This window comes from Panthera uncia, assembly GCF_023721935.1.
Source record: "Panthera uncia isolate 11264 chromosome A1 unlocalized genomic scaffold, Puncia_PCG_1.0 HiC_scaffold_17, whole genome shotgun sequence".
Lineage (NCBI taxonomy): Eukaryota > Metazoa > Chordata > Mammalia > Carnivora > Felidae > Panthera > Panthera uncia.
In genome coordinates this window covers 66287934-66312400 of record NW_026057577.1, presented here as the reverse complement: position 1 = coordinate 66312400, position 24467 = coordinate 66287934, and the positions used below count along the sequence as shown (strand labels likewise).

The following is a 24467-nucleotide window of genomic DNA, read 5'->3' as shown; positions in this document are numbered from 1 at the left end:
CCTTCAAATGGACTAGCCCATGTTTACACAACTAAATGTTAAACTGTTTTTAAAAAAAAACTCCCAAGTTGTAATATTTATATTAATAAATTATATGGGGTGCCTTAATTCCCTACAGTGTTAATTAATTTAAGAAATAAGTATCTTTTTAGGCTAAAGTAGCTTCATGCTCTTGTGTGGTGAGTTCACATTCCTTTGGACAGATAACAGTGTTCAAAGTAGATACAGCCTCCAGAGTGGCTTGGCTATTCCCAGCAGCCCAAGATGGTCACCACAATTCTTTCCCAAAATTAAGAGTATAAAAGGACTCTTCTGTTTTGTTGATGGAAATGCCTTTAACTCCAAAGCTGTACTTCTAACACTGTCTAGCATCTGATTTTATCTAACCAAGGCAGATAAATGGCATACATTGATTTGATGTAGGAAGCAGAGATGATTGGCCGAAGGAACTTGGCCCTCAAGGGTTAAGTGTCATTTGAATATGGAGATTTGAGAAAATGACCCTCAAATTTTTAAGTACTTTTCTCATATCACCTTTAAAAAGGAGCAACGTGTTTTCTGGAAACATTTCTTTACATCATCGTTGTTGATGTGGGTGTTTACAGACGACTTTTAAAAGGTTAGGTTAAATATAGTTTGATAGTTTAATTTCTGGGCGGAGGCAGTACAAAATTTGAACAAAACTATCCGGTTCTGTTTCACTTCTGAACAATTGTGGGGAAGGGTAGGTGTTTTCCCAGTTGGAAGGCATCTGTAATAGATGTAAACTTGCAGCAGGATTTGATATGGGCAACTTGCACATCAGGCTTCTGTCTCCCACCCACCTCTTTCTCACCCACACACATGGAGCATTTCACAATTATCTGGGCCTATAAAGATTTTGTTCTCAAGAACAAGCAGACCAACATGCTTGTATGTGAATCTAGCATACGTACCACTAAGTGATTTTTTAATGCATTTTCTTTTCAAGATAATACTTTGGTAACAGACACTAGCCAATTACATTTCATGCCATTTGGAATCCTATACCACAGTATACTAAAGCTGAATCGAAGTTATCACGTACATTTCGTTACTGTGGGTTGAGTGTCCCCAGAACTACTCAAAATGCTTCATATATGTGTTCAGTGTCAAATGAAATGCCACCAAAAAGTAAACTTAGGGACTAGCCTATTTGTCTACGGAAGGCATAAACAATCAGTATTACATCTCTTATGGGGAAGGCCTGCAGCAGAACCCATCTGAGCCAGTTCACAATGGGAGATACAGTAAATAAGTAGGTAATGCAGTTTCCAAAAGCTGTGTTAAAGAAGCAGCATTTTGATTATACTATTTTTTGCTTAATTTTTCCAGATTAACTGCTTATACTAACTAGTCCAACTCACCGAATTTTTTTTTCTAATTGTCCATGTTTCTCTGCCTGTGAAGAAGCTATCTAAATGTCAGAGGGCAGTCAAAAGCATTTGTTGATATGCCACTTTGTTTTCAGACTCCTAATTGACATTCATTATTAAAGAGTTGTGTGACTCGTAGTAGAAGCATTTAATTAAATTTTAGTGAAATAGTCTTTCTTATCCAGAGCCAGGAAAATTCTTTCTTCCAGAAATCAAAAGATGATTTCCTCTGACATCAAAATGAATCACTAAGTAACTTTGAATCAAGATAAAATAGTCCACCGTTACAGATCCTTTTGAAATAGAGGTGTCACCCCCCACTTTAATATCTTCTTGATTTGAAGATTATTTAATTAAAACTCTTAGAAAATTAATATGCTAATATCGACTGTAAAAGAAAACCTACGAATAAATAATGACAAGCATAAACAGATGATTGAAAATCATATACACTCAATGTTGGTAACTTCATGTAAATGCTAAGACTGTTTTAATCCTAACACATAAAAGCCAGAGAAAGAAAGGCTTACTAGGGAAACAAATAATTCTCCTTTATGTTATTCTCCACATTAGCTCATCTATTAATAAGAGAAGGAAAGTAGTTCTTTGCCAGTAGGTGGTGCTTTTGTATAAAACATCACTCAAAGATAAACTCATTTTGACTAATTTTATATCTCTATACATTTTGAGCCTGAATCGCATCTCCCAAAAAGCCGGCCCCAAGTTATTCCACTTTTTCCTCTGAAACATATACCCATTTTCTCCCTGCTCATAATGGCTTTTTAATGTCCTCTAATTCTCTCCATTTGAAAGTAACGTAATCACATACAGGAGTAGGTAGCCTGGCTTTCCTTTGTTTAGAATGGGCGTATCTGGATAGATTATTCTTTCCTGCAGCTCCTCCTCCTCACTAAAAAAGGTATCTGCACTCTCTTGACAACATGGGCAAGTAATGCCGACTCTAGCCATGAATGTCCGTGCAATCAGAATGTGAGAACAGTATGAGCATCTTAAAATTGATGTCAGCAATGTTCTTCTGGTTTATCCTGATCAAAGTCATTGTGATTGCTAATCTACACTAAGGGCTTAATGCTTTTCCCTCCAGAGTTTCAAGTATCTAAATTCTTCCACATTTTGGAAGATCTCCTGGAATAAATGAGGATTAAGGCATATAAACACGATAAAATCACACTAGATCCTTCTTTACAACAACCTTTCCTTAGACAAATCCAGATTCCTCAACTCATGCCAATTATAAATATGAGTGATACCCTACTAAGCACCCCAGCAGGGAGAGATTCGCAATGATAAAGTTGAAGTAGTTGTGGAAAATAGACAGCAGTTTCATCCCATGTAACTGACAAACAATGGAGAAAGTCATACTGTTGATCAGTTTTAGTAGGGTAGGAAGTCTCAGTGTTTTTAAGCCAATAAACTGTTCTGCAGATAACTTTCAACCTCCTTCCCCTCCTTCTCTCCCCTCTTCCAATCTTTTCACCAGATACAGTTATAATTACATTTACATCATTTACAGCTATAAATGTAGCATTTTGTGCATTTATTCATTTGAAATTTGAACTTTCTTCACTTTGTCTGAAGACTATACAACTTAACGTGCATGTGCTTATTACACAGAGGGAAACGTTTATATCTATAACTAGCTTTTACAGAACACACACATTAGTAAATCAAAGGCGTCTAATTCAAAGGCTAAACACTGTATCTTAAATCTTAGCTTATATTTTGGAAGTAGTCTAGGGAGAAATTCCATGGACACAGAAAATGCTTTTTCCAGCATGTCATGTTAAGCCTTTCTGAGCCAGTCACCTGTATGTTTAGGGAGCCTGTCAGAGACTAGAGGTATGATTCATGAGGCCCAGACCAGTGAAATGCTGTAATTACTACCGTGCATCCTAAATGGCTCTGAGAAGGCAATGCCCCTAAGTGCTTCGAGCACGCTCTCCTCCCTCTGGGCATGCTCTGGTGTCTATGCGAGTCTTGAAGCTGATGTGTTATGTAATTGTGAGTTCCTGGGGGCTCCAGGCCTCCTCCATCTGTAACTGGGTTTCCTTTCCTCCTACAGAGCTTGCACTAGCACTCATTTATCTCAGAGTTCAAATCTCTCCCTGCCTTCTACTCAAAGCCTCAACATCAAGTCAGAACCTGTTTCTCCTCCTAGAGACCGTACCACCACCCCTTCGAGATACCCACAACACACGCGCCACGAGGCGGGGAGATCTCCTGTTGACAGCTTGAGCAGCTGTAGCAGTTCGTACGACGGGAGCGACCGAGAGGATCACCGGAATGAATTCCACTCCCCCATTGGACTCACCAGACCTTCGCCGGACGAAAGGGAAAGTCCCTCAGTCAAGCGCATGCGACTCTCGGAAGGATGGGCAACATGATCAGATTATTACTTAATAGTTTTTTTTTTTTTTTCTTGCAGTGTGTGTGTGTGCTATACCTTAATGGGGAAGGGGGGTCGATATGCATTATATGTGCTGTGTGTGGAAAAAAAAAGTCAGGTACTCTGTTTTGTAAAAGTACTTTTAAATTGCCTCAGTGATACAGTATAAAGATAAACAGAAATGCTGAGATAAGCTTAGCACTTGAGTTGTACAACAGAACACTTGTACAAAATAGATTTTAAGGCTAACTTCTTTTCACTGTTGTGCTCCTTTGCAAAATGTATGTTACAATAGATAGTGTCATGTTGCAGGTTCAACGTTATTTACATGTAAATAGACAAAAGGAAACATTTGCCAAAAGCGGCAGATCTTTACTGAAAGAGAGAGCAGCTGTTATGCAACATATAGAAAAATGTATAGATGTTTTGGACAGACCCGGCAAAGGGTGGCCATTGGTAAATGTTAGGAACACACCAGGTCACCTAACATCCCGAGAACGCGCTCACAAACCTGCACGCATATCATTGGCGTATGGCACTCATTAAAAAGGATCAACGACCATTAAACGAGGACCATACCTATTAAAAAAAAAAAAAATGTGGAGTTTGAGGGCTAACGTATTTAATTAAATAAATAAATAAATCTGGGTCTGCATCTCTTATTAAATAAAAATATAAAAATATGTACATTACATTTTGCTTATTTTCATATAAAAGGTAAGACAGAGTTTGCAAAGCATTTGTGGCTTTTTGTAGTTTACTTAAGCCAAAATGTGTTTTTTCCCCCTTGATAGCTTCGCTAATATTTTAAACAGTCCTGTAAAAAACCAAAAAGGACTTTTTGTATAGAAAGCACTACCCTAAGCCATGAGGAACTCCATGCTTTGCTAACCAAGATAACTGTTTTCTCTTTGTAGAAGTTTTGTTTTTGAAATGTGTATTTCTAATTATATAAAATATTAAGAATCTTTTAAAAAATCTGTGAAATTAACATGCTTGTGTATAGCTTTCTAATATATATAATATTATGGTAATAGCAGAAGTTTTGTTATCTTAATAGCGGGAGGGGGGTATATTTGTGCAGTTGCACATTTGAGTAACTATTTTCTTTCTGTTTTCTTTTACTCTGCATACATTTTATAAGTTCAAGGTCAGCTGTCAAAAGGATAACCTGTGGGATTAGAACATATCACGTTGCAACACCCTAAATTGTTTTTAATACATTAGCAATCTTTTGGGTCAACTGACATCCATTGTATATACTAATGAGTTTCTTTCATGCTATTTTTTGTTTTGTTTTTGCATTATTATCAAATGCAGGGCCCCTTTCTGATCTCACCATTTCACCATGCATCTTGGAATTCAGTAAGTGCGTACCCTAACTTGCCCGTGTCCTAAATTATCCGGTTGGTTTTCAGCCTAGAATTTGATACACTTTTTAGAAATATGCCCAGAATAGAGGAGCTATGTTGGGGCACATGTCCTGCAAATATGGCCCTAGAAACAAGTGATATGGCGTTTACTCAACGCATAAGTTATAAATTCCCACAGAAGAAAAATGTGAAAGACTGGGTGCTAGACAAGAAGGAAGCAGGTAAAGGGATAGTTGCTTTGTCATCCATTTTTAATTATTTTAACTGACCCTCAACAATCTTGTCAGCAATATAGGACTGTTGAACAATCCCGGTGTGTCAGGACCCCCAAATGTCACTTCTGCATAAAGCATGTATGTCATCTATTTTTTCTTCAATAAAGAGATTTAATAGCCATTTCGAGAAATCCCATTAAAGAACCTCTCTATGTCCCTTTTTTTAAATTTTGCAAGAAATAATGATGACTCTTGTCTGATACTCGTCTATAAGGGATTAATTTTCAGACCCTTTAAAAAGTGAGTGCCATAAAAAAAAAAAGTTGATATATATTGTTTAAAAGAGATTTAAATCCAAGAATGATTTTCCTTCTCTTGGAATGTGAAGATCTGTCGATTCATCTCCAATCATGTGCATTGACATACACAGCCATGAAGATCCAGACAGGAAGAGCGACACTGTTATAACACGTGTAGGACATTTCTTATCCATTCTTTTCTTTCACTTGCATAGTTGCTGTGTGTTTCTCACTATAAAAGGCTGCCGCTGGGTGGCAAAAGCCAAAAGACCTTACTAACTAGGCTGTATTTTCTTAACTTGATCTGAAATCCACAATTAGACCACAGTGCACCTTTGGTGGTATCCATATAGGATGCCAGCCTGCCTTGTACTAATGTTTTATATACTGAAAACAAACAAAAAAATCTGTCAACCTTTTCCTATATCCCACTACTCCAGGTATCCATGGAACATGAAAGAAAAACATTTACGCAGAGGAAAAACAGAAAATCATCCCTGAACATAAAACAGACACACACACACACACACACACACACATTGACACATGGGAGGAAAAACTAAGAAAGTCATTTTCCTCACCATATACTTGACCCCATCCTTACAACCATCCTTGTAACTTGATGTGTATAAAATATGCAAACATGTCACAAATGTTGTTGTCATTTCAAAACACTTTACCAATATCAGCAGAGATTTACCAGTGGGTGGGAAAGGGTCATTATGTGAAAATACGAAAAAATAGCCATATTAATTTTTTACCTGCAATTTGCCTCCGCAACAAAGGAAAAGTGAATTTATAATGCTGAACAGAGAGTAAGCTAAAGTACCAGCAGAAGCCTTGGCTATTTATAGCAGATCTGACAATAGTTTTATAAGAACATGAAAAGAACAGAATCACTTGAAAACGGATGCCAGTCATCTCTTGTTCCCACTACTGAATTCATATAAAGTGGTAGCAAGATAGCAAAGGGATAATCTGAGAATTTTTTTAAGACAACTTAATGAGAAGAAGCACAATTTTTATTGTGATGAGTCACTTTCTGTAAACAATCACTGTCTATCTTTACCCTTCTACCTTATCTGTAATTTACCATTTATTGTATTTGCAAAGCTAGTATGGTTTTGGGTTTTTATCACAGTAAATCCTTTGTATTCAGGAGTCTAGGGCAGAGCCCTGAGGGAGTGTTATTTTACATACCCCATCCTAGGGTAACATTTTAGGCAACATTCTTCATTGCGAGCAAAAGAACCATAAACAGCGTTTTACACAGCTACAAATATTGTTATAGCTAATCCTATTTTAAAAGATTTTTGGTAATATTAAGCTTCAGTACTGGTAACACATGCAAGATACGCAAGCTGCACCACCTGTATATTGTATGCATTGGTGAGTGGAAGGCTGTTCATTTCAACCTTTTTTAAAATTGTGTTTTTTAGTAAAATGGCTTATTTTTTCCCAAAGGTGGAATTTAGCATTTTATAATGATGAATATGAAAATACCTGTCATCCTCAGATCGTTTTCAGGGTGACTAAAGCAAAAAAGTTCCAATACACTTTTTAAAAGAATGTCTGCCCTCTCACACTTTGATGTGTTTGTTTTTCTTACATACCCATCTTTGAATTTAGAGATAGCATTTTTTTTGCCCCTTATCATGAGCTTTTGTTTGTTTTTCCGGAGGGTAAATGTTTTGTATTTTCTTTCTTTAAAAAAAAGTTGTTTTTTTTTTAAAGAAGCAGCCACTTGAACCCTCAATAAAGGCTGTTGCCTAAGCATGGCATACTTCATCTGTTCCCATCTGTGCCATCTGCTGTGATGTCACTTACATGGCGTTAATTTCCTGCCACTACAGATCTTTTGAAGATTGATGGAATACTGGTGTCTGTTAGAACACTTCAGACTACAGATGTAATTAAAGGCTTTTCTTAATATGTTTTTAACCAAAGATGTGGAGCAATCCAAGCCACAGATCTTCTACACTCAATTTGTCCATTTGGGTTATTTTCATAATCGGGTATTGCATTTTGACTTCCCTATTCATACCTCAAATTGATTCATACCTCAGTTGAATTCAGAGAGGTCGGCTAAGTGACAGATTCCGTTGTGGTGTGAACGCAGTACCAAGTGTTCTCGCGGAGCAAAGTAGACCTGGGTCACTGTAGGCATAGGACTTGGATTGCTTCAGATGGTTTGCTGTATCATTTTTCTTCTTTTTCTTTTCCTGGGGACTTGTTTCCATTACATGACAGTAATTAAAATAGCTTGTAAATGAGGGCATACAAGCATTTGCAACAAATATTCAAATAGAGGCTCACAGCGGCATAAGCTGGACTTTGTCGCCACTAGATGACAAGATGTTATAACTAAGTTAAACCACATCTGTGTATCTCAAGGGACTTAATTCAGCTGTCTGTAGTGAATAAAAGTGGGGAATTTTCAAAAGTTTCTCCTGCTGGAAATAAGGTATAATTTGTATTTTGCAGACAATTCAGTAAAGTTACTGGCTTTCTTAGTGATGCAGTGTCTGTGGTGCGTTTTTTTAATTAATGTTTTGCTGTTTAAGTTTATTCCACTTAATCATGTTTCTTAAAAAAGCAGCTTCTCTCACAAGTGCAACTGAGCATTCTGAGTTTTCGGCTCAAAATACTTAAAAAGAGGGGTATTTGTGTTTTGGGGGGAAAAGGGTGTAAACTAGATCACCTTTCTTGGAGTGATATTTGTACTCAGCCAGTGTGAGAAGTTCAAGGTTCTTACCACGATCTTGAATAACTTGCCTCAACACAGAGAATTTTCCAAAAGTCACTCTGAGAAGCACTGCCACGACAAGTTAAATTATTTTTTAAACTAAAATGTGTAGAAAGCATTTTCAGATTCATTTATTTTTTTCATCGAAATAGTTTCTTTACCCAAAACAAAACAAAAACAGGAAAGCATAGGCTTTTATCTAAATACTTGAAAAAACTAGTAAATTCATACATTTTTAGAAACTAAAACATCTATCTATTACCTGAATTCAATAATAATTGCTAAAGGGAATGTCTTTAGAGACACCAACGTAAAGACTAATGTCCGAACTGAAAAGGGAAACAAGAAGGCACTGGCCAGCCACCTGGAGAACTTGGACTGTTGCGCTGACAGTCATTCCCACTCTGCTGGAAAAAGAATGCAGCTTGGGGAAACATTACATGTGGCTTGAAGATAGCAGTGCTTTTCTGTCTATTCTTTTTATTTGTTGTTGGCAAACGTTTATTATGTGCAGTTCACATGGTGCGTTCTAGGATGAATGAAGATGTAGCCCTTGCTCTTAAGAAACTTACAAACTAATGGGAGATTAAAAGATTAGTGGCATGTAGAAACCGCTCTCAGAGACTTCTGCAAAGTGCTAGGAAGGAACCACTTGAGTCATCTTTGGAGCAGAGCAGAGCATGAACACTTCTTAATTTGCCGAGCAGAGACAGGCTTGGACTTGTCTTTGGAGGGTGGGTAGGAGGGAGAAAGGCCCAGATGGATGAGGGCAGGACTGACTTGTGGACATGTGAGTCTGCAGTCACACATGACACTACACTTAGTTTCATGTTCTACTGTCACCATCTTGATAATTTCTTTTTTATGTTTATGTACTTGGGGGTGGGGGGTGGGGCAGAGGGAGAGGAAGAGAGAGGAATTCCAAGCAGGCTCCAGGCTGTCAGTGCAGAGCCCAACTTGGGGCTCAAACCCACGAACCGTGAGATCATGACCTGAGCTGAAATTAAGGGTGGGACACAACCAGGCACCCCCATCATCTTGATAATTTCATCTTTGAACCTGTGTTTTGTAAGTGAAGTTTGTGCGTGTACAGAGGAGATACACAGAAAAAAGTGCAAAGCTTTGATTTTAGTGACTTCAGGGGCATCTTTTTGCTGCTCTTTTGAGAAAAGGACATTTTCTTGTCACACCGAGTCCCACAAATTATGACTCTGGATGAGGGCATTCTACAAGGAGGAAAATAGGTATACAGGCACAGAGATGGGAAAACAAGAGAAAAATGGACAGGAATGGTGGTCTATCCTGTTTAAATAAAGTATACCCATGTATAGGTGTTGGAGGAGGTCATCAGGAGGACATGACTGCCCGTTGACCTGCAGGTTGGACCCGGGCATTTGGAGCCTCCTCACCCTCACCCCTGTCCTTAGAAGTACACTCCCTGTCCCTCAACCAATCCCACAGTAGGAGCCATTTTCAAGGATACAGCCTACAGCCTGGAGAAAGCAATGTGTTGTTGAGACCCACTCGATGGTATATATGACTGCACCCAGTTAAGGCCTCTATATAGACTCTTAAGAATCTGGCAGGCTGGTGTGGAGATGTACTAGTCTTGGAGCCACCAAAGACCAGACTCACACTTAAATTCCCTTCCTTAAACCTGCCACCTACCAGTCTGGAGTCATCTGCCTCTTTCTTCAGTCTCATCTTGCCTGTGTGTATGGAAACCAGTTTCAGATTGCACCCAGGAAGGTCCCAAGGTTTCAAAGCAACAGCAGAGGAACAATAAGAGATAAGACTGGAAGAGTTGGTTGGGATCTGATTATACAATTGCAAGTGAAGAAGTCTGGAGTTTGAGCTGTCAAAATTCAGCAAAAGATTATATTAATGGTAGGAGTGATGATAGAAATTGTTAGCATTTACAGTTTTGAGCTTAAATAATTAGGATCATAGTAATGTCTAGATAGGAAATGGAGAGGTCACTGCTGTGTGAGGAAGGTAATTAATTCACTTTTCAGCATGTTGGGCTTGACTTCTATCCAAGTAGAGTAGGAGCATGTTGTAAATGTAGGCTTGAACTCAGGATACCATTTGATGCTGAAGATAAAGTTTTGGATGTTCCTGACAGAGAAGTAATAATAGTGAACACCATGACCGTGAAATGAACTTGTCAAGGGGAAGGTCATGGGTGAGTGAAAAAGTAGATTTAGAAGACAGTGTTGAAGAGGGCAGACCTAGAGAAGAAAGGACCCGTGAAGAAGTCAAGGGGCTTTTAGACAAAAGGAAATCCAAAGTGTGCTGTCAAGGTAAGAGGTTCCAAGGTAAAAAAAAAAAAAAAAAAAAAAAAAAAAAAATTCAACAGTGTCAAATGCTTTATTGAAGTCACAAAGGTGGAGATTGGAGGAAGAGACTTTGTCTGTGGGTGTTATCTGAGAATCATTTCAATAAAAGGGTGTAGCAGAAAGAGGTTGTCTAGCAGATGTTGTGAAATTTCAGGCAGCGAGTGTGAACAAACCTTTCACAATGTTTGTGATTAAAAGAAGAGTGCTGGTGTGAGGGACCAGCAGAGTCAAGGATAAAGGGACAGGTGGTTAAATGACCAGGTAGTCCCTGAGCATGTTTATGGGTCAAGAAAGACCTAAGGGAGCAGAACACAGACGTGAACCATCGTAACCCAAGGGCAGACAATTACATTTTGTGCCCCTCGGCCCCATTCCTATGTGGTTCTTTCATTTCAGTGATGTTTGGGAGTCTGATTAGAGTTCTTGAATCTAGTAAAGGAAAATTATTCAGGCAGAGTGTCTGAGTTTTCATTTTGTGAATTAAGTCCTTCTTCCATTTTGTTTGCCTATTCCTACGGCATCTTTCCGGTACATTACCCTTACCGATCAACTACTAAACAAGATTCAGATGAAAGAGGAAAGCCAAGTTTGCTCCCCTACTGTTGTCTCCCTTGGATTCCTACTGTTCTTATTTCCTGAGAGAAAATGTCTTTATCAGCAAAAATAAAGCTATTCCCTTAACCTCTCCTCTCCCAGGCAGAGGTTACAGTTAAAAAAACACATGGGAAATGTTCAGTTTCTGGCCCTAGAGCGGTATTTCCTGGTTTTTGAGGGCCAGCTCCATCACACTCAGTCTTGACCAGCTCAGAATTAGAGAAGAATCTCTAGTCCTGAAATTCTCATGTCTAGCAGCCAACTTCTGTAGGCCAAATGGAGATGACAATCACCCTTTGACTCTGGTAACTCATGCAAGGGCTGGGCTGAAAGGAAGGAAACATGAACTACCAGGGGGACAATTCCACACTGAGCAGAAAGTACTTTAAAAAGTACTTTACCCAACACTCTACCATTAGAAATGTGGGATCCATATGAGTTCCCATGCCCCTCCTCCCCTCCATGAAAACAACACCAATGCCCTGAAGGTTGGAATGGCCCAGGGAACCTGAGAAAACAGAAGCTGAAGCTGATGTGTGAGGGAAGGCAAGATGCTAACATATATTGAGTTCCTTTCTGCAATGGGCTTGACCTACATTATCTACCTGTTCAATGACACTGGATGCAGTTTTTCCAGAGGTCATCCAGTCTCCTGGTTGCGAATCAGCCCAACTTTATCCCTCCCAAGTAAAGAAGCATGTGTCAAGTTATCTAAGTATCGATTTTGTCACCTGTCACTAAACTCACAGGGTTGCTCCGAAGCCCAGTTAAGATGTGTATAGTTGCTAACCACTAAAAATATCAGATCTCTACTCCCCCACAAGTTACTCAAAATAAACATGACTCTGCTCTCTAAAATAATGGTAAAAGAAGGCAACAAAGTTCTGATTTTTCCTATGATGACTACAATGTGCTTTTTTATTTCTTAGCAATTATCACATTCTTTCCCAAAAGACAGTGTGATGTGCTCCCGCTTTGCTGATGCCCAAAGCACATTTTCTCCTTACAAAGAATGCTGTGCTTTGGGCACCTGGGTGGCTCAATTGGTTAAGCATCTGACTTTCTCTCAGGTCATGATCTCACTGCTCCTGAGTTGGAGCCCCACATCGGGCTCTGTGCTGACAGCCCAGAGCCTGGAGCCTGCTTCAGATTCTGTGTCTCCCTCTCTCTCTGCCCCTCCTCTGCTCATGCTCTCTCTCTCTCTCTGTCTCTCTCAAAAATAAATAAACATTTAAAACAAAAAACAAAAAACAAAGAAAGCTGTGCTTTGCAGTATTCATCCTAAAGCTTCCCACTAATGGTGCTAAGTATATCAACACAGAGAAACTTTTCTAGAAGCAGTAGTTACAGTAAGAGACCATATCCTCAAGCATTTATTCCATAAATATTTGATATGGTATGTACTTGCTTCTCTTTATAAAAATGAGTGCTGCTCGGATTGGCAAACCTATTTGTATGCAAAAGTTTATATGTGTAGTATTTATGATTAAAACATTGAGAAGGTGCCCATTCATAAAGGAATGTTTAAAAATCTTGGGGTGCCTGGGTGGCTCAGTCAGTTAAGCATCCGACTTCGGCTGAGGTCATGATCTCATGGTCCGTGAGTTCGAGCCCTGCATCGGGCTCTGTGCTGACAGCTCAGGGCCTGGAGCCTGCTTTGGATTCTGTGTCTCTCTCTCTGTCTCTCTCTCTCTGCTCCTCCCCCGTTCATGCTCTGTCTCTCTCTGTCTCAAAAATAAATAAACATTTAAATTTTTTTTTAACGTTTATTCATTTTTGAGACACAGAGAGACAGAGCATGAATGGGGGAAGATCAGAGAGAGAGGGAGACACAGAATCCAAAACAGGCTCCAGGCCCTGAGCTGTCAGCACAGAGCCCGACGCGGCGCTCGAACCCAAGGACCGCAAGATCATGACCTGAGCCGGAGTCGGACACCCAACCGACTGAGCCACCCAGGCACCCCTAAATAAACATTTTTTAAAAAATTAAAAAAAAAAATAAAAATCTTGTGATGCATCGACACAATGAAATACTATGCAACAGTATAAAAGAAACAAAACAGAACACAACACAACACCCTCTACATCCTGATATGGAAATTTTCCAAATATATTGTGAGATAAAAAAGCAATAATGAAAAAGTATATATAGTATGCTATCTTTCTGGTAAAAATATGGGAAGCAAAAACATTTGTGTAAAGAAACACTGGAAGCATACACAAAGAAACCAACAAAGGTACCAAAATAACAAGGGGTTGGGAAGAGGGGCCAACAAGATGGAAGCAAGACTTGACAGAATGTACCTATTGATATTGTTTTGATTCTTGAACTATATGGATATGCTTACTTATTGAGAAGAAGAAAAGTTTTAGTAGAGAAGAAAAGGCCTCCAAACAATTAGAAATGCCACATAGAACAGACTTTTAGAAATCTCTCCTAAAAAGGCCTTTGGGAAATGCTAGCATGTAGAGCAACCCTCGGGACTGGTGAGATTGCCTTGAGGATTCTTCAGCTGTCACTTTCTGCTGGATGACAAGAAGGAAACCTTAGAGTTAGGACTTCGCTTCTCCAATTGACCACACGGGCCAGGAAAAAGCCTTACTAAAGCAAACAGTCTCCTGTGGTTAAATCGCAAATATTCTTTTCTTAGAATATTTCCATTTTCTTTGCCATTTTCCAAGTCATTACCTACCTCTATTTTAATTTATTCCATAATATTTAACTTACTCTGCCTAATCAGAATATGTATATCCTATCTAGCCACCTAATTTTAAGACTGCAAAAATCAGAAGACTTTGGCTGGATTTCCATTGAACTGACAGCTGCCTCATGCATTGTCACTATACACTGTCCCCACATGTAAACAATTCAGCTAGAGTACTAGAACACACAAAACGTGTCATCCTAACCAACTTCTGCATCCATAACAACCAGCTGAAATAGCATGGATATCATGTGATTTTCTAATTCATCAGCTAGATTTGCAAGTAAGATTTAGAAGGCTCAAAATAATATAACTTTTTCACAATTCCCTACCTTCTTTTTCTCTGCATTTACTATCTTGGTTTATGTTCTTTGCGTGCATAAAACTCTACCATGAAAACATGTTAAAGAAATGATTTGGCCAGGTCAAAAAACACATCCCCTACTTCAGAGTTCTACTGACAACAAAGGGTAAGACTTTCTACTACCTCTCCCCCTGAAGTCTCAATGAGTGATGTCCTAACTTTGAGTCCTTTGAGTTCAGTTATTAAGAAAGGATTCAGAAGAATGGTTTACTTCATCTACACGGTGCAGCCTCTCCAGGATTCTCTTTAAAGATACTGACAACCACATGAGAACATATACAACAGCCCTTTTAAGTTCACCTACCTTGATAAAGCCCAGTTTTCTTCTGCCTTTAACAACGTGTTTTGTAAAATCTGGGAATAGAAGAGAAAGTTACTGTGAAATACAGAATCAAGAAATATGAGATAAAACGCACTGAATGTTTGCATTAAGAAATTTTTACATGACTAGTTATTAGATAAACCAGAATGCAATCAATGTTGGTGCTAATTGTAATAATTATTAAAACATCACTCATTAAAATGTGTGCAAAGATTATATTGAGCACAAAAGAGAGCATGTTGTATAATTCTATTTATACTGCACCCTGAGAACAGAAAGAACTCATGTACAGTAAGAGAAATCAGAACAGCAGTTGACTGTGGAGGTAGAAATTGACTGAAGGGGCAATATCACTGGGGTGATAGAAATGCTGTATATCTTGATTGGAATACTTTGTCAAAATTCATCTCCTTGCACATTTAAGATCTGTGCAAAAAAAAAAAGATTTGTGCATTCTATTCTGTAAATTTTACCTCAATTTTTAAAAACTCCTCGTGTGAGGGACACCTGGGTGGCTCAGTTGGTTAAGCGTCCGACGTCGGCTCAGATCATGATCCCACATTTCATGAGTGTGAGCGCTGCATCGGCCTCTCTCTTGTCAGTGCAGAACCCGCTTCGGATCCTGTGTGTCCCTCTCTCTCCGCCCCTCCCCTGCTCTCTTTCTCAAAAATAAAATAAACATTTAAAAAAATGCTATGTGAAGAGAAATCTCTAACTCAGAATACGATGTGGGAAAGAGTAGTAAGAGAAGTCACCCCACAGTGCCTCCTATTGAGGTGTAGTGGGGCCTCCTTCACTACAGATAACCCTCACACTTCCATCAAGCCTCAGTTCAAACCAAGATGAGCTGGTCAAAATTGTTTATTCTCTTAAGTACCTTCAGCACCCCCCCCAACCTCCCCCCCCCCCCCCCGCCCCGGTGACAGTCGTTAACAAAGATTCACAATGTTCCTAGATAAAGGGAGATAAGCTTCAGTTCAGTCAAGACCAAATGATCACAAATGCTAAAGGAGTCAGGGTAAATTAATATGATTACACTGTGACTGATGATGTAATACAACAGTGCACATCAAATAAATTGACTACTTCAAGGATTAAGGCATTATGTATTCCAGACTATTAAAGGACTTGACTCTTTTGCTGTCCAGGGTCTTTATACCACGTTCTTACCAAGTCTTGCTCAATATAATGTTAAACCTCAGAAAAGAGAGTAAGAAAGCTGGGATGTTTACCTTCTGTCTCTAGACTGTCCAAAAAGAGACTTCATTTGTTTTTCCCCCAGGGAAACTATTTGAAGCCGCAGTACGTGTAGAAACCAAAACTGATAGTCAACGCAACTAGTAATATTAAACCACTTTTCCATAAAATTGATCATCCACCTACCTACCCAGCCCTTGAGGGTTAAATAAAGGACAACACAAATGAAAATAAAAGGCCCAGGTGCATTTGGAGGTGCACTTAGTGAAATTAAGTGCAAGGCTTATTTGCTTAAGTACTCTGGAGCTATAGAGGGGAGGACATTGCCTTCTTCTCCTAATTATAAAAAAAAAAAAAAGATTTTTGGGGTGTGTGACTGGCTCGGTCAGTGGAACATTCTATACTCTTGAGCTTGCGGTTATAAGTTCAAGCCCCACAGTGGATGTTGAGATTCCTTAAAGTAACATCTGGAAAAAAAAAAAAAAAGATCCTACAACATGAAAACATAAAATATTTTTCATAAAGTATTAGGGGCTATTTGTTTTTATGCATTTAACCAAATTCATATGTATAACTGATTAACATTCAGGATTTACACACAGACACACCCCTGCATATATACACACATAAATAATGTAGAAATAGTTCATGCACATGAATCAGAATGATACAATAACAGAAAACAGGTCTTGATTTGATCTACATGAATATCTTTCTAAGAATATAAAGTCTATGAGAGCAACTATTCCCCACCCAGGCCTTTGCTCACCCTCCTCGGTCTGTCTCCAGCACAGAGCTGTGCTCACCCAGGCAGCCTGTCCTTGTTGGAGGGCAAGCAGAGGCATAAGAAATCTGCATTCTGCAAAGTAGGTATTTGGACCTAAATTATAAGGCCACTGGCTTCCTGCTCTGTTTTTCCTGGGTAACATCAAAGAATTATTCTTGTATTACTTCCCAGTATTCCTTCATACTGAAAAAGAGGATGTGGAAAAAGTGCACTGTAAAAGTGCACATGTGGAAAACGGTGAGCAAGCAAGGATCCCACAGAAATACAAAACCACCAACTTTCATCTCATTATAAACTGTCATATAGATTAAAATAGTCTCCAGTGTTGGTGTTATGCTATTTGAAAAATCCTTACACATATAACTGTGTAAATACATATACACATTTATATCGTTTTTATACACAATTATATGTGTATATATTATGTATGTGAGTATATAAATGTATATGTGTATGTATATATGTCATGGATGTATATTTGAGTATATATATACACATGAATCAGGCACTCAGTATTTACTTGATTAGTTTAGTGAACCATATAATATATATATATTCACAGCATCTTAATGAAAAATAAATATACCTCCAACTGAGCTGAAAGGTTCCAGAAAGCAACTGGACACAGTAAATGAAAGTTTTCCTTATCTGGAACCAGCCACTAAGAGTAATTAACTAAACATTAAAGCTTAAATTAATTATTCATAGTTTTGAAATTAAGGTCACTCAGCAATGGGGCCAAAGGTCCAAGTATTCAAAGGCTAGTCCATGCACCTAACCATTCACAAACACTTGGTTTGTAAAGGCTTTTCAAAAGTCAACCCCAAAAGATTTCTAAAACAACCTTTATTTTTTAAGTTTATTTTGAGATAGAAAGAGAGAGAGCATATGTTTGGGAGGGTCAGAAAGGTGTAGAGACAGAATCCCAAGTAAACACTGCAACATCAGTGCAGAGCCCGATGTGGGGCTTGAACTCACAAACGGTGAGACCTTGGCCTCAGCCAAGATCAAGACTCAGATGCTTAACCAACTGCACCACCCAGGTGCCCCAACCCAAATAGATTTCTGACTCCATCACATTCACTTCATTATACGTTAGTCAGCCAGTGTGATCGAGCTGCTCACAGAAAGTTTTCATCTTCTTCTGGCTGACTCTTGGATAATGACCAGAACAATTTGAGAGGCTATAGGATACCTATTTGGGAAATTTAGAATTCCACCCTGACCATTACTGGGTACGATACTTCTTTCTTTCCCCTAATACCAAGGCCCCAGGCTGACCTAACTGGTACATCCTCCATGTAGCAACCTAGCCAAATCGGGGCTTTATCTGTTTTGTTCACTGTGACATCCTAAACTGCTAAACAGGTACTTGACATAGAATCACCTCTCGAGAAATAATTATCGAATTAGGGAACAAGTGATATGAGTAACAAACTATTCCATAACTTTTTAGTTATTTAAACTAGTTAAGAATACTTTATATGTTTGTACATGCAGATCTAGTTTATTCATTTTAACTCCTAATACCATTTCCTGTAAGAACAAATGGCAATTTTTAATTCCCTCTACTGATGGATAGTTTGCATGGATCAGCATGGAAAAATCTTAAAAACATAATTTTTGGAGAAAAAAGCATATTTCTGGAAATATAAATATGTAGTAAAAGATTTTCGCGATGCACAGAAGAAATACACACTAACTGCTGGATAGTGGTTACTTCTGGAAAGAAAGGCAAGGAAAAAGGATCAGTAGATGGAGGGACAGCTAATTTATAATTTTGTTTTCTTTTCTTAAAAAAAGAGAAATTAAACCAAAAATTAAGATCTTTCATTTATGGATGGTGGTTATAAGGATCTGTTATTTTGTTTGCATTTTTCTGTACATTTGAAATATTTTATACTCAAAACTAAAAAATAATTTTAAGAAGATGATAGGGGCACTGGGCTGGCTCAGTCAGTAGAGCAGGAGACTCTTGATGTTGGGATTGTGAGTTAAAGCCCCATGTTGGGCATATAGCTTCCTTTAAAAAAAATTTAAATAAATAAATAAATAACAAAAAGATGATAATATTTTCTGCCTCTAACAAACTCTTTGAAACATAAGGACTTAAGTTCAAACAAAGAGTACACTAACATAATTAATGCTCAAAATGAATGATTTCTAATAAAACAGTTTTATTTTTATATGCATAGAAGTAAAATTAAATTAAAATTTTTAAGGAGAAGGGAGCCAGGGTGGCTCAGTCGGTTAATAGTCCAGCTGTTGGTTTTGGCTCAGGTCATGATCTCATGGTTTGTGAGTTCTAGACCCGCATCTGGGTCTGTACTGACAGTGCAGAACCTGCTTGGAATTCTCTCTGTGTCCCTCTATTTCTGCCCCTCCCTTGTTTTCTGTGTCTGTCTCTCAAAAATAAATAAATAAGTAAAACCTAAAATTTTTTTTTAATTTTTAAGGAGAAATACCATCACATTCTCCCATTATATTTATAATCTTGTATTCTTTTTTTTCTTTAAAAAAATTTTTTTAATGTTTATTTATTTCTGAGACAGAAACAGAGCATAAGGGGGGAAGGGGCAGAGAGAGAGAGACACACAAAATCCGAAGCAGGGTCCAGACTCCTAGCTGTCAGCACAGAGCCCGACGTGGGGCTCGAACCCACAAACTGTGAGATCATGACCTGAGCCGAAGTCAGTCGCGCAACTGACTGAGCCACCCAGGCGCCACTATAATCTTGTATTCTTATAAATGCACTGTTAGTATAATTTCTCATATCCATTATTTGAGTGGCTAAGAGTGACCCATTCCTAGTTAATTTATGCATAATTTCCAAATAAACTTCATTATACAGAGGTATTTAAGGGTTATATAATTTTTGTGTCTTTGTGACATCTAGTTTCTCCACTCATACTTCCACACTCGTAATTCCACAGAAACAATTTCCTCCTTACTACCACTATACTTGTAACCTAAATCATTTAGACACCAGGGATTGCATTTTATGTACAAATCCAGTATGCTTTTTTTTTTTTTTTAAGATTTTTATCTTTAAGGAATCGTTACATCCAATGTGGGACTTGAACTCACTACCCCAAGATCAAGAGTCGCATCACTCTACCAACTGAGCCAGCCAGGCTCCCCTGAGTCTCCTGTATATTGTATCTTGTTTTACCTAAACCCCTCTGGAGACTTGACTTATCTGAAAGAATTCTGGCTAATTGAATAATGTAAGTCTGCTATACCAGCAAGAAGTTACATCTATAAGCAGAAAGAAGTCAGAGTTCTTTAAGTTGGCTAAAAAGAAACTTAAAGCAAGTTTGAATCTTCAATAATCTTAAATTGAAAAACCAGGTACTATATAGACAGCTTATAATTTTGTACACTATTATGCCAAAGAAATGTGAAGATGAAGTAATAAAAGGAAGAAACAATTATATGTCATCATGTTCTTTTGCATTTTTTCCCACAGATCAACATCCCACGATAGTGAATTTTAAGGAATTTTTTTATCTTATTTTTTTTCTTTTTCTCTTTCTTTAAATTTTAGTTAGGTAACATGCAGTGCAATATTCGTTTCAGGAGTAGAATTCAGTGATTCATCACTTATACACAACACCCAGTGCTCATCACAACAAGTGCCCTCCTTAGTATCCATCACCCATCTAGCCCATTTCCCAGCCCACCTCTCTCCATCAGCCCTCAGTTTGTTCTCTATTATTAAGAGTCTCTTGTGGTTTGTTTCCCTCTCTTTGCTTTTTTTTTTCCTACGTTTCCCATATGTTCATCTGTTCAGTTTCTTAAATTACACATATGAGTGAAATCATATGGTATTTGTCTTTCTCTGGTTGACTTATTTCACTTAGCAAAATACATTCTAGCTCCATCCACATCATTGCAAGTGTCAAGATTTTGTTCCTTTTGATGGTTGAATAAAATTCCATTGTGTATATATACCACACCTTCTTTATCCATTCATCAATCAATGGACATTTGGATTCTTTCCATTATTTGGCTATTGTTGATAGTGCTGCTATAAACATTGGGGTGCTTGTACCCTTTTGAAATTGTATCTTTGTACCATTTGGGTAAATACCTAATAGTGCAATTTCTGGATCACAGGGTAGTTCTATTTTTAGTTTTTTGAAGAACCTCCATACCGTTTTCCAGGGTGGCAGCACCAGTGTGCATTCCTATGAACAGTGCACAAGAGTCCCCTTTTTCTGCATTCTTGCCAACACTTGTTGTGTCTTGTGTTGTTAATTTTAGCCATTCTGACAGGTGTGAGGTGGTATCTCATTGTGGTTTTAATTTGCATTTCCCTGATGATAAGTGATATTGAACATCTTTTCATGAATCTGTTAGCCATCTGGAGGTCTTCCTTGGAAAAGTGTCTGTTCGTGTCTTCCGCCCATTTCGTAACTGGGTTACTTGTTTTTTTGGGTGTTGAGTCTCAGAGTACTTTATAGATTTTGGATTATCATATATATCGTTTGCAAATATCTTCCCCATTCCATAGCTTTCCTTTTAGTTTTATTGATTGTTTCCTTCACTGTGCAGAAGATTTTTATCTTGATTAAGTCTCAATAGTTCATGTTTGCTTTCATTTTCCTTGCCTCTGGTGACACATCTAGTAAGAAGTTGCTACAACCGAGGTTGAATAGGTTGCTGCCTGTGTTATCCTCTAGGATTTTGATGGTTTCCTGCCTCACATTTAGATGTTTCATCCATTTTGAATTTACATTTGTGTATGATGTAAGAAAGCTGTCTAGTTTCATTCTTCTGCATGGTGCTGTCCAGTTTTCCCAACACAATTTGCTGAGAGACTTTTTTCCATCGAACATTCATTCCTGCTTTGTCAAAGATCAGTTGATCATATTTTGAATAGTGAGCTGATGAATTTCTCATTCTTCCATTATAAAATACATATATTCAGGAAATAGGACCAATATAATGAAAAGTTTGATAAAACATGTACAAAGTTCTCAAGTAACCAAGCATGTAAATTCATTTAGACTTTGACAATGTGTTTTTCTTCATTGAGGAAGATGGTGACTGAGCAAGGAAGGATAGTCTTTTCAGTCATTTGTGACCAAAGGACACAACTGAAAGATGGCTGTGATATTCTCTTTGTTTTTCCCTTCACTAAGCAAGTAGTTATTAAATCCTGGGTTCAGACCAGTGGTATTTTAGGTGCTTTGGATAATAAAATAATTTTTCTAAAGTATAAGCCCTGTTTTCAAAGTAATTTGAAACTAGAATGTCCTTAAGAGTTGAAAATCATCTGTTGCTGTGGCAAAGAGCCAAGCCAACCAGTCCCTAATGGACAGAAATCCAACCAAATATCTTGGCTTGTGTACTCCCATCTTCTGCCAGCTGAACCAAGTGGTTTGGTGACAGGAGTAGTAACACGTGGATTATAACATAAGCAGTATAATCAAAGTGGATCTCTAGATAAAGTTAAAATATATAGTACTACAAAACTAAATGAGAAAGGAAACATGATAACTACAAAAAACTTATCATCAAGGAAATACAAGCCAAAAGCACACTGAGATACCACCTTACACCAGTCAGAGTGGCTAAAATCAACAACTCAGGAAACTACAGATGCTTGGGAGGACGTGGAGAAACAGGAACCCTCTTGCACTGTTGGTGGGAATGCAAATTGGTGCAGCAGCTCTGGAAAACAGTGTGGAGGCTCCTCAAAAAATTAAAAATAAATCTACTCTATGACCCAGCAATAGCACTGCTAGGAATTTATCCAAGGGTTACAGGAGTGCTGATTCAAAGGGGCACATGTACCCCAATGTTTATAGCAGAGCTTTCAACAATAACCAAATGATGGAAAGAACTCAAATGTCCATCAACTGATGAATGGATAAAGATGATGTGGTTTATATATATAATGCAATACTACTTGGCAAAGAGAGAATGAGATCATGCCATTTGCAACAACACGGATGGAACTGGAAGGTATTATGCTAAGTGAAATAAGTCAGTCAGAGAAAGACAGATATCATATGTTTTCACTCATATGTAGATCTTGAGAAACTTAACAGAAGACCATAGAGGAAGGGAAGGGAAGGGAAAAAAATCGTTACAAACAGAGAAGGAGGGAGGCAAACCATAAGAGGCTCTTAAACACAGACAACAAACTGAGGGTGGATGGGAGGGTGGGGAGAGGGGAAAATGGGTGATATGCACTGAGAAGGGCACTTGTTGGGATGAGCAGTGGGTGTTGTAGGGAAACAATGAACCACAGGAATCTACTCCAAAAACCAAGAGCACACTTTATACACTGTATGTTAGCCAATTTGACAATAAATTATATATTTTTTTTAGAAAGCAGGCTTTTTAGTGAAAAATACTACAAGCTATTTTCTTTTGCTTCAATTAAATAAGTAACATTTTTTTCAAGAATAAAGGCATCAGTTAAGGAAAACTTACCTGCTGTAAATTAATGATTATATTATTATTTCTCATGTTTGGAATTGTATTTATATATCTCTTCTAACTAGTTGTTTCCAGTGTTTTGTTTTGTTTTGTTTTGTTTTCAGTTCAGAATGCTAGAATTGAATTTTAAATTGTGACAGTGATGATTTTAGGGGGTCTGGGAAACACTGCAGTCCTGGAAGGATATGTTTTTCTGCTGTGTTTATTTTACATAGAAATAATGAGTGTGCCAAGTGGAGAAGTTATTTTAACCCCACTTTGTGAATCTCTCTGGGCAAATCTCATGTATGTTCCCCTCCTTCAGTGCCTGGGTGAGCAGCGGGAGCTCCCTTTCCTCTTAAGAAATGTCAAAAGGAGGAGGGGCAGGCTGGATATTGTGACACTATTGTACAATGATGTAATAGTGAGTCCCTAGGCTTAGTGTTTCTGGAAGCTCCATAACAATGTGGAATGTTATGCTGTGTTTGTCTCTGCCGCTATTTCTGAAGTCTGTGTGTGTGCACACACGCATTGTGTGGTGACATAGATAACTGTTTGGATAGGTCTTGATGTTAAAACCCTCACTTTACCTTCTCTGCATCACTAATCTTGCAGCTACCTCTCTCTCTTGAGGAATAAAATTGTATTTTATGTAAAGACACCATCAAGACCGTGTAGTAGCATTGCAATTACGTCTTCAGACCAAAAGGACGAGACTCAACAGTAAGCTGGAATACAGGCTTAATATATTAAAAAAAAAACAATGTGGCAGGCAAGAGGTAACCAGCCTTAAAGTAAAAGCCAGAAGTGGGAGACAGTACTTTTTTAGGGTAAGACGTCAACTGGAGATGTCCATATATAATGTGGAATTACAGCATTGGTTCCAATGAAAAGCATAGCTCCGTTAAGGCCACAAAATGTCTTTTAGTAAAAGTCACTAAACACTTCACTAAACCTCCCTCTCTTCAGAGTCTTTAATAGGCAGTGCATCATGGGAGAGTTTAGTCAGAACATTTGTCCTGAACACTTGTCAAGGGCAGGGCACAAAGTACTTGGCAGTGAGGATATCATGAGGTTGAGGCCACGCAGCACTTTCTTTTGGAGATTCTCACCTAGGCCTTAGGAAATGCTGTGCGTCAGGCCATTCTTACCCAACTTCTGGGGATAAAAACCAACACATGCGTGTCCATTTCCCTCTAATGTCCAAAGAAACAAATTCATGCCACCAAAATAATAACAGCTGACACTATACAAGTGTTTATTGTATGCCAGAAACTAAGTGCTTTACGTGTG

At 38.2% G+C, this 24467-nt stretch overlaps 1 protein-coding gene across 14 annotated transcripts in view; it reads left to right on the top strand.

The window, feature by feature from the left end:
- The window catches only part of MEF2C (myocyte enhancer factor 2C), a 151538-nt gene extending 143333 nt beyond the window's left edge, over positions 1-8205 (top strand). For 12 of the 14 annotated variants that reach the window (XM_049649787.1, XM_049649795.1, XM_049649796.1 and 9 more), the window contains one exon: positions 3478-8205. In XM_049649787.1, the coding sequence (XP_049505744.1) occupies positions 3478-3799 (322 nt within the window). In that variant the 3' untranslated portion in view covers positions 3800-8205. The remainder of the gene's footprint in view (positions 1-3477) is intronic. The other 2 variants (XM_049649798.1, XM_049649797.1) reach the window with 1 other exon arrangement.
- Positions 8206-24467: the final 16262 nt, after the last annotated feature.